We start from the raw sequence: 18,582 nt of genomic DNA, 5'->3' as shown, positions 1-18,582 counted from the left end.
AAGAGAAGGGTGATTGAGAAATTTCTTGGGACAGGCCAGCATAACTTCGGTTTTGTCACTATTTAACTGGAGTTTGTTTAAAGACATCCAATCACTGAGGTCCGCAATGCAATCCTGTGTCCGAGATACCAGAACGTCAACTTCAGCAAGAGGGGCAGACTGATGAAGCTGTGTATCATCAGCGAAACTCTCGTGCGACAACGCATGGCGACTGATAACATCGGACACAGGGGAGGCATATAGAACGAAAAGTATGGGGCCAAGCACGGACCCTTGCGGGACACCGTACTGGAGAGCTGAAGGTTGAGATTTGATGCCGTTGACACAAACGGTCTGCGTCCGGTTAGTAAGGTACGAACGAACCCAGGAAAGGGCCAGATCATGAACACCAAAGGAGTGCTGAAGCCTGTGGAGCAGAATTTCGTGGTCTATCGTATCAAATGCGCTAGACAAGTCCAGTAGTGTTAGAATGGAGACCTGATTTTCGTCAAAGCCAAGAAGGATGTCGTTTACAATCTTCAGAAGTGCTGTCTCAGTACTATGGTTTTTCCTGTATGCAGACTGATGGGTGTTGAGAAGGTGGTTTTGCTCTAGATGAGTGAGAAGTTGTGAAAGGACAATTTTTTCAGTGATTTTTGAAAGGAATGACAAGTTCGAAAGAAATTGCTCCTTTCTGGTTCTCTTGAGATGACAGGTCCTGCTCCTGGTGATCGTGTCAAACTTGGTATGTGTGCAAACGATGAGAAAGATATATGTACTGCCAAAAGCTGATTTTGCAAAAGAAAAATTGTTTTAGTTATTATTTGTTTCATTGGAATAACAGTATGCTTAAAAGTATGTTGTTTTATTGATTTTGCAGGTGGAACCCGGACACAACCGAAGATACCAGGTCTCAGGAAAGTACAGAAAGATCGACACACACGGCAAAATTATCAAGTGAGCCATATTCTTTCACAGATCTACTACATTGTACTTCAATTGACCTGTTTTATGATATGAACCATCTTGAATGTTGGCTATTTTTGTCTTCTATTCATAAGTATGCGCTTTAAATATTTTTTTAATTGTTAGTAAATATTTTGTAGTGATCTTTTTTTCTGGTTTTTTGTGTGTGCTTTTAGCAGTGTGTACTAGAAATGATGATGTTATCAGAACCATCAAGCGATCGACGAAAATCGCTAGAAAAACAGAGTGACAAAAAAACTACCGAGCCCACTAGATAAGAGTAGCAGCTGACAACAAACAAACACAAGACAATACCAAAAAATAGCCAGTCTTCCATGAGGCAGCAGGTTACCTGACTCTAGACCAGATTTAATGCTCTCACTCCACCCTCCACCCAGATATTCCTCGTCCTCGTCCTAATCTTTCCTTCATATCCCTTTCTCTGACCTTGCTTTGGTTGATGCTTGAAATGACCAGCCAAAGCAGTCCCCCGTTTCTTTGACCTGAGATATATGGCAAGTGGGGCGAGAAAGTAGCGTTTCTTGGCCAATTCTTGCCGCGAGGAACGCTAGGATTTGGCAAGAGTAGGCGAGCATGTCTTGGAGGTGCGAGAATAACTGGTAGCTGCATAGCTGCCAATCTGATTGGCTGTTCATGGCTGTTTACCGACCAGTGCAAACGACCTTTTCAGTATCAACCAATGGTGTTGAATTCTTGCGAAGCTACATACCAGCCATCGCTGTCATGCATAGTGAGAGGCTAGCCGCAAGCATATCTTGCGTGTAAGAAACGCTCGTCTGATCTGTAGATGCCCAACCAAAGCAGGTCTGTGGCCGTACCATAGTGATAGCCTTCGCCCGACGTCGTTATCGACTACACACGGAAGACATCGTGGGGCCGTGCGGACCCATGCTTCTCAAAGAAAGAAAAATATGCATAACCTTCCGTAGACCCATGCTTTCCAAAGAAGCAAAAACGTGCATCCCCTTCCGTAGACGCCGTGGTTAAATTTCCGCGAGAAGTAATTAAACTAAATTATTGATTTAGTTATTACCGTGCGGACTAAAGCTTCTCAAAAAAGGAAATACGTACATACCCTTCTGTGGACGTCGTGGGGCCGTGTGGACCCACATTGTTATTGTATGGATCCTTCTTTGAGAAACATGGGTCCGCACGGCCCCACGATGTCTTCCGTGTGTAGTCTAAATTTAACCTTTGTTTTTTTAATTACTTCTCGCTGAAATTTAATGATCTTTTAGGACATAAGAGATTTTTAGGTGCCTGAGGTATTCTTAAAAGCTCATTAAAAAATCCCAACTAGTTTAAGAGATATTTACAATTAAACACCCTCCTGGGTCCACACGGTTCCACGACCACCGGTGAAGGATAGTACTACAACTACTCTCCTTAAAGCTCAGTGTTGCCATGCTTCTGTCAACTACTTTGGCTTTACAGCAGTGAATAATTGAATGGGTGCAAGATTGAGAGTGGCCATGGAGAAAGGTCGGGCGGTTGTGAAGGTGTGAGTTGCATTGATTGGTTGGGCCTCATTTCGTTCAATTACGTGAAGTTGTGTGGACGGATGTGTGGAATGTGCTGTCAATCCGTTGAATGAGATGCGTTAGTTTGCATTGTCCTTTTATTCTCCTCTCCCCCTCCCCCCTTCTTTGTTGTTATTTTTTTCCATTTTATCAGTGTGAAAGAATCGCAAATCAGTGTCCTTCCATGGTCTTCACTTCCTAAACATTGAACCCGGCTTTGGTCACAATTTTCTCCCGTCTCTCTGTGTCTGTCCGCCCGTTGACCGGTCTTTCCGCCCATGTCCATCTGTCTGTCTCTCACTTATTTTCGTTGCCCCTTCATTCCTCTCTGTCTCGCTATCTCTCTCAAACTCTCTCTTTCTTTCTCTCTCTTTCTTTCTCTCACTCTCTCTGTCTCTCCCCCTCCATCTCTCTGCCCGTGTGTTGGGAGGGGGGGGGAGAGAGAGAGAGAGAGAGAGAGAGAGATCTGAGAGAGAGAGAGAGAGAGAGAGAGAGAGAGAGAGAGAGAGAGAGAGAGAGAGAGAGAGAGAGAGAGAGTGAGTATTCGCGCATGTGCGTGTTCATTCATGTTATGAATCAAGGTTGCTCAAGCGCAATATATATATTTTCCTGTCAGTACATCTATATATATCCCATGACCTCCCTTCTTTGTTACTTCAGTATGGGTATATATGTTGTATTTTTATAGCTCAATAAATACATCATGGACTCAAAAAAATATATGATAGTGCAGATTCCGATTTGGGCGAAGAACTACTTTGCTCCCGACCTTTGACCTCGCGCCGAACAATGTGACACATTTGTATGAAGTTCCAAAATCGTATTGCACGGCTCAGAAAACCATATCAGTTGCACGCAAAAATGAATCTCAGAACTGATCTGATGTATGAGATGCAATAAGCAAACGTTTCTTTCATTATGAAAGCAATGCAGGTGGGAAAAAACGAACATTCAACTTACAAGATAACCAGATGCTAGCGAACCAAAACAAAAACACGAGTACCCTCCCCTTGCTTCGTTAGCAGACGACTTTTGAGAATCTGTCAGACCGTCCTTACCTGGCACGGTTGGGCTTCGCTATCATCAGCTGTTTCACGTGTTTTGCGAGCAAGTCTACTCTTTTGCCTGGCTCTGCAGTAAGTCCACATTGGCGATGAAGGTATCTAAGAACTTAACATGTGTGTATTTTTCCGTAATCCAGTCATATTCTTTCAAAATGCAATCAAGCGGCGGTGACAGACTTGGGTCCTGTTTTCCTCGCACCCATACCAGTTTAGGTTCATGCAAACACACTCGCAAAACATGTAGATACATTTCAAATAGGGAGCAAATGGTTAAATCTACATATGTGTTCCCTAAAATTTGCTTCTCTGTCAATAAGACTAATTGTATAATAATGCGTTCGAAAAAAACAACGTGGAATCGATTCTGAATCGAGTCGAGTAAGCCAAATGGGGGCCAAACCGGTTTCCCCGTTCCGCCGACCTGAAACGCAAAAGAATTGTGCGCTTCAACTAAATGGATTTCTATACGACTTCATTACTTTCTTGCAACTTATGAACCTTTACTTAAAGCTTTTAAACGGTCTGAAAGTAGTGTTACCGCGTACTTATAGATGCACTCATTCGTTTTATTTTTTCAGCGACGGTCACTTAGTTTAAGGTTGCAAAAAGGCCAAGTCTCGCTGAAAACACTGTTTCACACTCCACAGATCGCAACAGTGCCGCTAGTAGTCTACACTTTGTGTTTGATGGTAGAATGGGATATACAGATTACAACACTCGTGGTTTTTTATATGGCTTGTATTTCAGTCAAGACCCAGCGGGAATATCAATCGAGAGCCACTCGCCAAAGGCTCGTGTCTCCCGATGATATTCATCCGCTGGGTCTTGACTGAAATACAAGCCATATAAAAAACCACTCGTGTTGTAACCTATACATATATACGTAAACCTTAAATCTTCACACACATTTTTATTTTTTTATTTTTTTTATCTATCTCAAATTTTTGTTTTCTCCCTTAAAGTCAAACTTTGTTGTTACTAGGCACCCAATCAATCCTTTCTTCCTTTATTCTGTACCATCTTTTCAATTGCGAATTTAAATTTCATTGTCATTTTCATTACTGTATTGTCCCATCGCTGGGAAATTCGGGTCGCTTCCTCCCAGTAAAAAGCTAGCAGCAACAGAGTCGCGCAATCCAGGTGTATGCGTGTTTAGGTGTAATCAGCAACCTGCACTTATGGCAGAATGACCGAGGTCTTTTACCTGCCACAGTGGTAACACGGGGATGGAACATGAATACCGTCTCTTAGTCTGCACATAAAGTTGACCCATGTTCGTCCCGGGCCGGATTTGAACCTGCAACCCTTGGACCACAAGTCCAGTGCTCTACCAACTGAGCTACCGGGCCCCTAATTAATCTGCACATTCACATTCTGTTTTGTCATGTCCTTTTTCTTTTCTTTTCAAACTTCATTCTTCCTGAGTACCTAGCCTACAATCCTTCCCGCCTTCCTTCTACTTTCTATTTGCTAATGTGTATCTTTGTTTCTTTGTGTAGATGCTGGGCAAATGGCAACGATACAAAAGCCCCCAGGACGGTCCTGCTTCCTGCGGTTCAGCGCAACAAACCCGTCACACTGGATTCAGTCCTTGAACAGGTGTCCATGGTTCTCTGCGAGGAGTGCAACGGCCCAGTGGAAAAGTGAGTAATAGATAGTTTATGGTGAATTTTTTTTTAATCGGTATTAAGTTAGCAATATGTTGAGTATTGGATGCAAGCAACACCCCTATCACCCTGGACTCAGTCCTTAAACACGTGTCCTTGGTTCTCTGCGAGGAGTGCAACGGCCTAGTGTGGAAAAGTGAGTAATAGGTGGTTTATGGTACATGTAATTTTGAATTAGTGTTTGGTTAACATTTCGTTGAGTTACGGATTTGAGGATCGCAACACCCCTATCACCCTGGATTCAGTCGTTGTACAGGTGTCCATAGTTCTCAGCGAGGAATGCAACAGACCTGAGGAAAAGTAAGTAATAGGTGGTTTATGAAGATTTTTAATTAGTGTTTGGTTAGCCTAAAATACTAGTTTATTGGGATTTTTAATTAGTATTTGGTTAGCCGTACGTTGAGTATTGGATGCTGTACAGCAACACCCCTATCACCCTGGATTCAGTCGTTGAACAGGTGTCCACCAGGTTCCCTGTGAGGAATGCTACCGACCTGTGGAAAAGTTGGTACAGCAGCAGTTTATAGTAGTTTTTAAGTGCATTGAGCTTGGGTCTGCTTGATTAGTTATTGAATTGCATTTCAGTCACATCGTGTGAGTGCGTGCATATATAAAGATAAATAACCTACCTTTCTTGTTTTTGGATTGTCAATTTAGTATTATGGTTATCACAATTCTATCGCAGGCACGCACGCACGCACGCACGCACACACACACACACACACACACACACACACACACACACACACACACACACACACACACACACACACACACACACACACACACACACACACATACACACACACACACTGACTGACTGACGCACAGACTTATTTACGGAACAACTTGTCCAACAAACATATAGGTGCATGTATTTACAGACATAATATCTTAGTGCCAATGTAAACCCATAAACCCGTCGCGATATAACCTTGAACGGTTGAAAACGACGTTAAACACCAAATAAAGAAAGAAAGAACCCATAAACTACTAAAATGATAATGAAACTGAGAGACAGAACATTTTTATTGAATTTGGTAGCTCGAAACAATTATGTACATGCTTATAATAATTTAACAACATTGGAGTTTAAAAACGTAATAAATAACAATTCTATCTGTGTGTGCAGACTCTACCTCCCCAACGGTATCAAAGTGATGAGTCTTGACCAAATTCTACCCAACGCTCACTACGTCGCCCTGCGTCGCACAGATACCTTCAAGCGTGCTCACTACAAGGAGGTCTCCCTGAAAAACCTCAGCACATCCCCTCGCTTAGAGAGAAGGTCGATGTACGTTTTGGTCTCCGCACACTAACACTGCTAACCGCACTAGCTGACACACTCGCCTGCTGCTATCTTATTTTTTCTCTTTCTTCTGTGAAGAGACGAATTCCGAAAATAACTCTGTCGGGTTTGTTTGTGTTGTGGGAGAGTAGTTAACCTTTTCTTGCAAAACCTCTGCCAAACATTGGAGGGAGTATAATCACTAGCTAGGGGAGTGTCTGAAAAACGTCGTGCTCCCCTCCAATTTTTGACAGAGCTAGATTTATCAAGAGAAGGTCACTCCTCTACAACCCATACAAATCTGACAGAGTTATTTCCAAAAAATCGTCTATTGAAGCCCAGTCATTCCCGTGACAACAGTTTTCCACACCGTCTCAGATCTGGCCTGGCTTTTGCATGGGATAAAAAAAAAAGCCTTCCATTTGAACACTCATATTTATTTATTTATATGGGAGATTTATATAGCGCTTGACGTTCTCTAAGCGCTTTACATATTAATTTCTGCCGTGTGAGATGGAATTTTTTACACAATATATCACGCATTCACATCGGCCAGTAAATCTCAAGCCATTACGGCGAATATTTACTTTTCACGGCCTATTATTCCAAGTCACACGGGTATTTGGTGGACATTTTTTTTTTCTATGCCTATACAATTTTGCCAGAAAAGACCCTTTTGTCAATCGTGGGATCTTTAACGTGCACACCCCAATGTAGTGAACTGAAATCTAACATCCCGACTGCTTTCTTTGCAGAGTTTGAATTTTTTTAATGAAATAATTAATTTGCCAGTTCAGATGAGAATTCATCAATAATGTCCCATTCTGCACATCATCATGCTGTTGGTGGTTTGGTATGTGTCCAAGTGGAGAATGTTCTAATACAGTGGAACCCCCTTTTAAGACACTCCCTCCCCCCCCCCCAATTTAAGACTTCCTCCATTTTTGAGTCGCTTGAGAAAAAGTGACTCTATGTAATCGGTCAGTGTTAGTCTGTCCGGCCGGCCGTCCGGCCGGCCGTCCGGCCGGCCGTAGACACCACCTTAACGTTGGACTTTTCTCGGAAACTATCAAAGCAATCGGGCTCATATTTTGTTTAGTCGTGACCTCCAATGACCTCTACACTTTAACGATGGTTTCGTTGACCTTTGACCTTTTTCAAGGTCACAGGTCAGCGTCAAAGGAAAAATTAGACATTTTATATCTTTTCTCGGAAACTATCAAAGCGATCGGGCTCATATTTTGTTTAGTCGTGACCTCCAATGACCTCTACACTTTAACGATGGTTTCGTTGACCTTTGACCTTTTTCAAGGTCACAGGTCAGCGTCAAAGGAAAAATTAGACATTTTATATCTTTGACAAAGTTCATCGGATGTGATTGAAACTTTGTAGGATTATTCTTTACATCAAAGTATTTACATCTGTAGCCTTTTACGAACGTTATCAGAAAAACAAGGGAGATAACTAGCCTTTTCTGTTCGGCAACACACAACTTAACGTTGGGCTTTTCTCGGAAACTATAAAAGTGACCGGGCTCAAATTTTATGTGAACGTGACTCATTGTGTTGTGAATAGCAATTTCTTCCTGTCCATCTGATGCCTCATATAATATTCAGAACTGCGAAAGTGACTCGATCGAGCGTTTGCTCTTCTTGTAAGACCTTGTTTTCTCAGACTTCCTGTTCATAACATCTGTCAAATTACCCCCATTTTAAGACTCCCTCCTTTTTAAGACCTGATTTTCTCAGATTTGTTTAGGTCTTAAAAGGGAGGTTCCACTGTACCCGCTAAAAGCCCTGCAAGATCTCAGGTGGTGATCGAGTCAAACCATTAACTGAGGAATTGACTGTACCCGCTAAAAGCCCTGCAAGATCTCAGGTGGTGATCGAGTCAAACCATTAACTGAGGAATTGACTGTGCCTGTTAGTGACGGTAGCCGTTTGAATTGAGAGAAAATGTGTGTTTGTTTGTTTGTTTGTTTGTCTGTATGTTGTGTTTGTCTGTAGGTTTGGGCTGTCTCTTTTTAGACTGACATTGAAGCTTTTACATTGCAGATAATTGTAGATTTAAGGTGCCTCTTTTAAGAGTTACATTTCTGTAGTTCAAAAGAGAGTAGTTTTACATTCAAGCTTTTATTGTAGATTGTTTTGCTTTGACTCACGATTTGGAGAGAAGAAAAGAAAGAAGTAGAAGAAAGAAGATGTTTGAATGTAATAAAAATGAAGGCTACAAATAACGGATGGAAGAATTTTGTTGGAAGAAGTTAAAACAAAAAAGGAATTAAAGATATAATTTAGAAGTAAAGTCATAGGATTTAAAACAATGGCGTTTTGGGTTTGGTTGGAAAGAGAAAATGAGAGACTCATTTGGTTTTGGACTCATAAAGTTAGAAAATGTTTTAAGAAAGAATGCACAGTAGATCAGCTTGTATCTAACTTTTGTCCAAGGAGATTTTAAGACTTTAACTCTTCCGACTAAATGAGAAAAGAAAATGAAAGAAGTGATTTGATTTGATTGTAGACTGACAAATGTGTGAGCTCATATCTCCTAAGGAGATAGGAATTAAAAAAAGAGTGTTTTATGCTGTTTGTGCATGTCTATAATTGACAAGGCTAACCCAAATTTGATTTGAAAACATTGGTGTATAGTAATGTTAGAATGGATACCCTCTGATTGTGGTTCAGGCAGGACACTTTGTCTTGAGTCTGTAAAATATGTAAGCATAATACCTGTTCAGCTGAAATGTTGTTACCAGCACGGTTGGCCTAGTGGTAAGGCGTCCGCCCCGTGATCGGGAGGTCGTGGGTTCGAACCCCGGCCGGGTCATACCTAAGACTTTAAAATTGGCAATCTAATGGCTGCTCCGCCTGGCGTCTGGCATTATTGGGTTAGTGCTAGGACTGGTTGGTCCGGTGTCAGAATAATGTGACTGGGTGAAACACGAAGCCTGTGCTGCGACTTCTGTCTTGTGTGTGGCGCACGTTATATGTCAAAGCAGCACCGCCCTGATATGGCCCTTCGTGGTCGGCTGGGCGTTAAGCAAACAAACAAACAAACAAACAAACAAAAAAAGCTGAAATGTTTCAAAGTGGTGGGACATGTATGTAGATAATTTAGAATAGATTCTGCAGCAAAATTCTTCCTGTTGTTAACTGATTATACTAATCTTACAACTGTGCTGTGGATTTTGTTTTTAGAAAGCTGACCCAACTTTTTCCAAACTAAAAACTGTTACACTGCAGTCTTCAAAAGTTAATTTGGAGTTTCTCAAAGGCTTAAGTTATGGTAACATTGGTTCATCCTGTGGATATTCATTCCTAGCACATAACTCTTGGTTTGCACTGGATATCAACTTAGCAAATTGCATTACCTAAGAACATTCGACCTAGACACAATCATTTGTCATAGTAAGCGTTGACATCCGGTCTGCTCCCCGCCTAATGGCCGATGTCTTCCGTCTTCGGGGGACTACGTGGGTTTAAATTTGGAGTGGTCCTTCTCCTAGAGGAGTTTCCTTGCAGGGATAGTGAGCCTCCTCTGCCCTCGTTTTAATTTTGGAGTGATCTTCTCCTAGGACAGCTGCCTTCCAGGGTTGACGAGCCTGTCCTGCCCGGCTATTTAACCCATAGTTGGGGATTACCTAAGAACATACCCAACGATTGTTTCTCCAGCTGCTTTACAATGCAAACAACAGTTCGACTTTAAGTGTGCGAAGAATGCTTCTTGTTTTCCTTTGGAGTCATTGGAGACCAGCATAACAAATAATTGTTTTGTGTTTCAATAGTATTAGAGTTAGTGTTAATGTTAGTGTGTGTGTGTGGGCGTGTGTATGTGTGTGTGTGTGTGTGTGGGCGTGGGTGTGTGTGGGTGTGTGTGGGTGTGGGCGTGTGTGTGTGTGGGCGTGTGTATGTGTGTGTGTGTGGGCGTGTGTGTGTGTGTGTGTGTGGGCATGTGTGTGTGTGTGTGTGTATGTGTGTGTGTGTGCGCGCGTGCGTGCGTGCATGTGAGAAAAAAAAAGAGAGAGAGATGGAGAGTCTCAATGAGTCAAGGGAGACCAGCATGTTAAACCATTGTTTTGTGATTCCTGTTCCAGGTTACCTCCCCTGTCCCGGTCCACCAAAACCAGCAGCCAATCGTCGCCAGAGCATTCGTACGCATCCAACAACGGGTCTGAGAACAGTTATTCGCAAAGGTCGCGCGACAGGCCGTGCGTGCTCTAACCTTCTGGGCTCTAACAGATAACATTTAGCGATACCTTACTTCTGGTGTAAACTATTCAGTGCACTGCCACAGATCTGTCAAGGCTTTTACATGGGATACGAGCATCCTTGCATTTGGGACCGGGCTGTTTCCCCGGAAATTTGTTTCAACTTTTTTAAAGAGATCAAGATTTTTAACAAAATTTGAAGTACAAAATGTGAAAGTGATGAAGTTTTAGAACCTTCTTTTTACAGTGATAGACCTGATTGTAAATTAAGTTTTAAGCGTGGAAGTTACCATGTGAACTGAAAAAGGAAACAAACGTGCGTCGGTCTCGAATAGCATTTTTTGTTTGTTTGTTTGTTTGCTTAACGCCCAGCCGACCACGAAGGGCCATATCAGGGCGGTGCTGCTTTGACATATAACGTGCGCCACACACAAGACAGAAGTCGCAGCACAGGCTTCATGTCTCACCCAGTCACATTATTCTGACACCGGACCAACCAGTCCTAGCACTAACCCCATAATGCCAGACGCCAGGCGGAGCAGCCACTAGATTGCCAATTTTAAAGTCTTAGGTATGACCCGGCCGGGGTTCGAACTCACGACCTCCCGATCACGGGGCGGACGCCTTACCACTAGGCCAACCGTGCCGGTCTCGAATAGCATTAAAATGCTGAAGAGACGATAAACAATAATAACAACCATCCAACCATCCAACCATCCAACCAACCCTTACATTTGGGCTCGCACCAACATTCGAAAGCCTAATGCTGCTCTCTTTGCTGTCTGGGATTTTTTATATTGGGAATTCATCTCTTAATTGAATTGACATCTGTGCCAGTCAGGAATGTTAAATCAGCACAGAATGCAGCCAGACTGTTGAACCGTCCAGTGAGTCTATTCTTCCAATAGGACTGATTTAATTAATCTACAGCCTGGCTGCTTTTTATACTGGCTGAGAATTTTCAGTTGAGTTGACTTTTTGTTTAACTGGCACCTGTGTCAATTCACAAAATTAATTCAGCAAAGAATTCCTATATTGCGTAGATACATTTTGGTATGGGTTTGAGTGAAAGCAGTGTTGCTCTTTTCCCGGTAGCTCAGTTGGTAGAGCACTGGACTTGTGATCGAAAGGTCGCAGGTTCGAATTCGGGCCGGGACGGACACGGGTCAACTTTATGTGCAGACCCAGAGACGGAAGCCATGTCCCACCCCCGTGTCATCACAATGGCACGTAAAAGACCTTGGTCATTCTGCCATAAGTGCAGGTGGTTGAAAACACCTAAACACGCAAACACCTGGGTAGCGCGACTCCGTTGCTGCTAGCTTTCCACTGGGAGGAAGCGACCCGAATTTCCCAGCGATGGGACAATAAAGTAATGAAAATGAAAATGAAAATATGCCATGTAAAAGCCTGAACAGCTGTGTGGTGATTTGCACATTTGTTTACATAGGAAGGAAAGTATTCTTAAAATCGAAAACGCTCCCCTTTTTCACTTAAAGATTCTGCCACCAACTGTTTTTTGTTGTGGTTTTCATAATCTGAATAATTTCTTTTTCTAAACATTCCACTAATACTTTTCAGTTTGCACGGAAACACTTCTTCTATTGATAATTTGCAAGTGTTGCTGGCTGTTTCAGTTATTTTTGCACACAGTTTTGTTTTGTTGCTGAATTAATTCCTGTTAAGTTCAACTTTAACAGTTTGAAAATTATTAGTCGCCATTAGTTGCAAGCAGTTTCAATTTTCTTTTTTATTTTCTTTTTTAGTTATTAATATTGAAAATAATGACAGCTTATATAGCATGAACCACAGGAATCTTAGTGCTCTCCGCACTTTACATAATAACTGAATAAAAACATACTAGTTGAACATCTGCAAACACAAATAATAGTATAGCAAAATAACGTAACACTAAGTTCATTTGAACATCAAATACAAATAATATTCTAGCAAAATAACGTAACAATAAACTTACAACACATTAGCCACTTATGGACAATACCATTCAGTTACATAGGATGTGTCATAAAATGCTTGAGCTTGGAAGAATCAAGATAACCTGTAACAGAGTCATCTGGACTCAGAGAAACAAGTTTAATCTTGAACCATGACGAGGAGTAAATCTAGACAATTAAAGTCTTCTGACCATGATTTAACTAACTTCTTATCTTCTTATCTAACTTCTATCTGATTTTAAAGTTTTAGTTATTTTGGCTGGGTTTTTTTTTGTCAGAGAAAGCAGAGAAAAAATAAATTGAAAATTGAGAGACTACTAGTACTGCAGCAGTAGTCAAAGGAAAGATAGGTTTAATTTACCATTCAGCAGCAGTCCCATTCAATATAAGAACACTGTCTTAATGATATCTAAATTATCAAGGTTAAAGTCTGATGTTAATTGGGTGAAGTCGACCTTGCAAAGTCTACTGCATGAAACTTGCTGCACAAAGCTTTGGCACATAATTTTTAGTAAAAACACTTTGTAATGTCTTCACAAAGTCAACTGCATGAGGTCTCAATTAATTAAGGGCAACCCTTAAAGAAGAAAATCTGGTAGGTAATTACAATTAAAAACAAATACCAGTGTAAAACATTGATATAACAGTAGAGTCTCTAGGCACCTAAGTGAAGATCAGTTCTCACTTCAAATGCAGTGCAAATTCTTATTTTTTTTTGAAATTTTCAGACAGTTCAGGTTGTTTTTCTTTTTCTCTCTTAGTTTGGATGTATGGTTTTGCACCATAAGGGGACGCCTAACTTTAGATTCTATAGCAGCATGCACATTTTGCAAGCTATCACTAGGAATTTCAAGTCTTCGTCTTTTTTGGTTAAATCTAAATCCCTTTGAGCAGAAGGCACGGCATGTCGCACCATTTACATTCTATAAGAGTAGAATTTAGCTTTGACGATTTGTTTGCTTATCTTATAGATTGCAGAAGAGGCCTTTAGTTCAGTTGTCATTGAATACGACCGTCGCGATATAACCTTCGTGGTTGAAAACGACGTTAAACACCAAATAAAGAAAGAAAGAAATTGAATACGATGTTTGAGTTGACCAAACTTGTTGTTTTGCATGTTTGGAAACCGCACTTTGATTTGCCCAAGTTTTACTTCTACTTTTTGTTCAAATAATGTAAATTGTGCGCGTGAAGACCACCCTAACTTCCTTTCAACTTTCTTGTGTTGATTTTGATTTGGAATGCACCATTCTGTTAATTTTTCTTTTCCCATACCTCTTATCTGCTTAACTTGTTCTTCATGTGCTTTAATTGTTCTAATTTACCAGTGTACTGTGAGAAACATGCAATACAATTCTTGTTTGAACTAGTCAAGGGTGGGAGAGTTGTTGTTTTTGGGGGTGGGGGAGGGGGGGGGGGGTGGGGTGGGGCAAGAAAACCTTACTTGAAACCTGTCACCGGCCATGTCATGCATGGTAGTGTTTTCTAAGAAAATGTCAGTAGGTTGAGCTTAGAGCAATGAAAAAAGTTAGAGTTTATATATATATATATATAGATGGGAGATTTATATAGCGCTTGATGTTCTCTAAGCGCTTTACATATTAATTTCTGCCGTGTGAGATGGAATGTTTTACACAATATATCACGCATTCACATCGGCCTGTAAATCTCAAGCCATTACGACGAATATTTACTTTTCACGGCCTATTATTCCAAGTCACACGGGTATTTGGTGGACATTTTTTATCTATGCCAATACAATTTTGCCAGGAAAGACTCTTTTGTCAATCGTGGGATCTTTAACGTGCACACCCCATGCAATGTAGTGTACACGAAGGGACCTCAGTTTTTCATCTCATCCGAAAGACTAGCACTTGAACCCACCACCACCTGGGCTAGGAAAGGGGGAAGAAAATTGCTAACGCCCTGACCCAGGGTCGAACTCGCAACCTCTCGCTTCTGAGGCAATTGCACTTACCACTCGGCCACCCAGTTTAGGCACAGTTGTACAATTAAAATCATTTCTTTAAGCATGTGGGTTATTATGCTGACAAAGAGAGTTTTACTGGTGCAGGTACCGACGTGACAAAGCCAGACGCGAGGAGGATCAGGTATTCCATGCACGCCCCGTCAAACATAAACGTAGCTCAGAGAAAGCTAGACCCGTGGACTACGATCAGGGTAAGTACATGTAGATAAATGTTAAAAAAAAAGAATAAAGGCAGTCTGATAAGAATATTAATTTTGATGGTTGGGGAGCAAGACGTTAGAGATCTTAACTTTTTAGGACCAGGTGCCCATCTCTTGTTCAGGGTACATGGAAATCTACCTCTTTTTTAGGATTCTTTCTTTTTATGGCATAAATTCTCATATTTTCTTAGGATTCTTTCTTTTTATGGCATAAATTCTCATATTTTCTTAGGATTCTTTCTTTTTATGGCATAAATTCTCATATTTTCTTAGGATTCTTTCTTTTTATGGCATAAATTCTCATATTTTCTTGGATTCTTTCTTTTTATGGCATAAATTCTCATGTTTTCTTAGTTAATAATAATAATAATAAGAACATTTATATAGCGCTAAATCAAAAACTTTCGTTAAAAAGGCTTGCTCTAAGCGCTTGACATCTAAACTAAAACGTCATTCACACTCTTTACAATGGTGTACAAGAACTTCATGTCACACTCTTTCATTCAGTAATTAGCACCATTCACACAGTTGTTATTCTGTACAAGACAATAAGTTAGTCTAACATTTAGAATGTGCATAAGATGAAAACAAGAGAAAACCAGACTGATTAAAACAACTGCTAAGTGCTAACAAAGCATGAATCTTAATGATAACGTAATACATATTTAACTGTTAAGACTTAGTTGTTCATTTATACATCTGATATTTCAGATAACAGAGGAGTATTCAAGGCAAAGAACCAGAACCAGGCCACCCAAATGAAGCCCACAATAATCTGTGTATTTATACATCTGATATTTCAGATAACAGAGGAGTATTCAAGGCAAAGAACCAGAACCAGGCCACCCAAATGAAGCCCACAATAATCTGTGTATTTATACATCTGATATTTCAGATAACACTAGTATTCAAGGCAAAGAACCAGAACCAGGCCACCCAAATGAAGCCCACAATAATCTGTGTATTTATACATCTGATATTTCAGATAATGGAGGGGTATTCAAGGCAAAGAACCAGAACCACGCCACCCGAGGAGCGCGGGCAATAGACGATTCACGACAAACTCGCACAGAGCTCCCTGTAGATAGGCAACGGGCTCAAGAAGTTCAGGTCAGTCTTGTTTGCTGCTTATTTTATGTCAGCCTCTTGTTTTTTTTTGTTTGCTTAACGCCCAGCCGACCACGAAGGGCCATATCAGGGCGGTGCTGCTTTGACATATAACGTGCGCCACACACAAGACAGAAGTCGCAGCACAGGCTTCATGTCTCACCCAGTCACATTATTCTGACACCGGACCAACCAGTCCTAGTACTAACCCCATAATGCCAGACGCCAGGCGGAGCAGCCACTAGATTGCCAATTTTAAAGTCTTAGGTATGACCCGGCCGGGGTTCGAACCCACGACCTCCCGATCACGGGGCGGACGAGCCTCTTGCTGGAGCGTGTTGAAATGATCTACTTAGAGGGAGTAAGCAAGGAGGCAGGAATGAAGAAAGTCTTCCCCCTTAGACCTTTGCTGCTCCAGATTTTTGTGCGATAACCCATTGTAGATTTACCTCAATATCAAGATTCCCTCGCCTGCTTTTAAGACCTGACTGTGTCAGTTTTTCTGAGGCCCTCAAAGGGGGGTTCCACTGTAATGTTTTTATATGAATCAGCATCACCATAAAGATAATGGTGTCTTTAACGTGTATGAATCACTCTAGGAGGAAGATGACTCGCTCCGCAATGGCTGGAAGGATGACAGAGACTACAGAGATCAGGTTTTTGTTTCGTGTTTTTTTCTCTTTCAGTTTCACTCTAGCTGTTGTGTCTTTTTTTCTTATTATTCTCCACTTTTCTTACTTCAGAAATTGTCATGCAGATTTTCAAGGCTTTAGACTTTTTCATTTTGCTTTGCAGATTAAAAGTTATTTTGACACCAGGGAGGGGTACTGTAGGTTATAGGAACCAAGTTTTTTTGCATTTTTGGCTCAACTGACCAATCAGGAGAGTCATAGTATTCAGAAGTGTTAAACCTGTGGGATGCCCATCCTTATAGGAAAAACAAAACAATTACCTTTAGGAAAATAGTCAATCTCTCAGAAGTTTTTTTTTAAACTAAAGCATTTCCCGACATGATCAAAATGTGAATCTTTTTCATCAGTGTCAAAGCCAAGTAATGTAAATTGTGTTTATTTTTACCTATGACATATCTGAAACTGAATATTTCGAGTGTAGCTGCTCCATACCCTCTGACGACCCAACCACATCAAAAAAGTTTAATTGACCTTAATAGCCTGTCAAGGTCACAGCGATGCTATTAAGCATCTGACAAATAGAAAATAGCACGAGACATTCCCCTGACTAAAATTTACTTTTGTAATATTTTTTCCCAATGGAACTCTTGAAAGCCAGCACACTTGCCTTTTTTTCATTTATTTATGACAAATTGATTGACCTCCCTCAAATGTAAAGGTCACCACAGAAACAGAAACAATGCTTTTTCATAGAAACTTGCTTGATAAACAACCCCTACACCTATGAAAGGGAGTTTATTGAAAGGTTGCTCTTGTTGTTTATTTTTCTGGCTCCTACATAACATGATTGTATGTATCACAGGGGCGGAGCAGTTAAGCCAGAGGGGGGGGGTTACAACATAAATGTATCACCATTGCATGCATTAGCAGCTCATAATGTGCAGTCTCATCAGCACACAGTAGGGGTATTTTTTTTATTTTTTTATTTTTTATCTTTAATTTCAGTTAGAACGTCGTCTGGTACAATCAGCGCCTGCATTATATAGACAAAATGTGGCAGAATAAACGTTTTAAATACACGGACTTGACCAATAATGCTCAAATTCCTTTTCTCCCACACGCAGATGAGCCTTTTCGCAACATTCACTCTCTCTTCCCAAGGGGTAGTTAAATGCACCCTCTCTTAGCCTCTCTGTGCTTGGTGGAGTTTTGTCTTGTTCCTTCCAGGCAATGATATTTGTACATTTCGTTGTGCTTGTAGTTTGAATTGTTACCTTATGATTGTAATCAGTCTTGTCATATGTCAATGTGAACTTTGAATTTCTCAGTCATTCAATCATAAAGACAGGCCTGTGAAGCAAAATAAGTTTTGCGTGCAGTTCCCCCCCCCCCCCCCCCCCCCCCCCTCTCGCCCTTTCCGGAGGCAAGTTCTTGTAACAGAACAAAAAAATCGAAACGAGTATTTTTCAGCCATTTTACCCCTTTGATCACTTATATGTACATGTTTCTGCTTTATCTGTCCTTGTATTCATTTGCCTTATACGCCTTTCTGATTTCTTTCTTTAGTTTTTGCATTTTGAACATCACTTCACTTTATACAGTGTATTTTGATTTGTTTAAATAGTAAGTGAAGAGTTATTGTGAAGAGTTATTTTGGGTTAATGTATGCCGTAGGTTCAGCTCTTCCAGACAAATCACCAGTTTTGCTTTTTATCTGTAGCAGTGGAGTTCTTTCAGTTTGAGCAGTGGGGCATTGCTTTGTTGTTTACAGCAACTAGATCTCGATGATTCTTGACTGTTAAATACATTTCTATACCATTTCCTGGTATCACCACTTTTTGTTTCTGGAGTTTATAAATTGGTATTGTCGATATTATATCTACAAAAAATAGTTTTTCTGTCATTTGGTATTGCAAGTTTATTTTAATGGAATGTGTTCAAAAATGAGAATCTTGCTACAGAAATTCTGCTTTGTTCTTTTGGTTT

The 18,582-nt window shown here is 40.8% G+C and overlaps 1 protein-coding gene across 10 annotated transcripts in view; it reads left to right on the top strand.

Annotated features, from left to right (window-relative positions):
• Positions 1 to 18,582, top strand: part of LOC138979690 (doublecortin domain-containing protein 2-like) — an 85,882-nt gene that overhangs the window by 47,279 nt on the left and 20,021 nt on the right. For 2 of the 10 annotated variants that reach the window (XM_070352409.1, XM_070352419.1), the window contains exons 3-9: positions 860 to 936; positions 5,050 to 5,193; positions 6,350 to 6,511; positions 10,599 to 10,712; positions 14,742 to 14,848; positions 15,843 to 15,967; positions 16,564 to 16,620. In XM_070352409.1, the coding sequence (XP_070208510.1) occupies positions 860 to 936; positions 5,050 to 5,193; positions 6,350 to 6,511; positions 10,599 to 10,712; positions 14,742 to 14,848; positions 15,843 to 15,967; positions 16,564 to 16,620 (786 nt within the window). The remainder of the gene's footprint in view (positions 1 to 859; positions 937 to 5,049; positions 5,194 to 6,349; positions 6,512 to 10,598; positions 10,713 to 14,741; positions 14,849 to 15,842; positions 15,968 to 16,563; positions 16,621 to 18,582) is intronic. The other 8 variants (XM_070352413.1, XM_070352418.1, XM_070352415.1 and 5 more) reach the window with 8 other exon arrangements.

This window comes from Littorina saxatilis, linkage group LG11, assembly GCF_037325665.1.
Source record: "Littorina saxatilis isolate snail1 linkage group LG11, US_GU_Lsax_2.0, whole genome shotgun sequence".
Taxonomy (NCBI): Eukaryota; Metazoa; Mollusca; class Gastropoda; order Littorinimorpha; family Littorinidae; genus Littorina; species Littorina saxatilis.
Note: the sequence above shows the minus strand (reverse complement) of the source record. Positions and strands in the feature narration are given on the sequence as shown.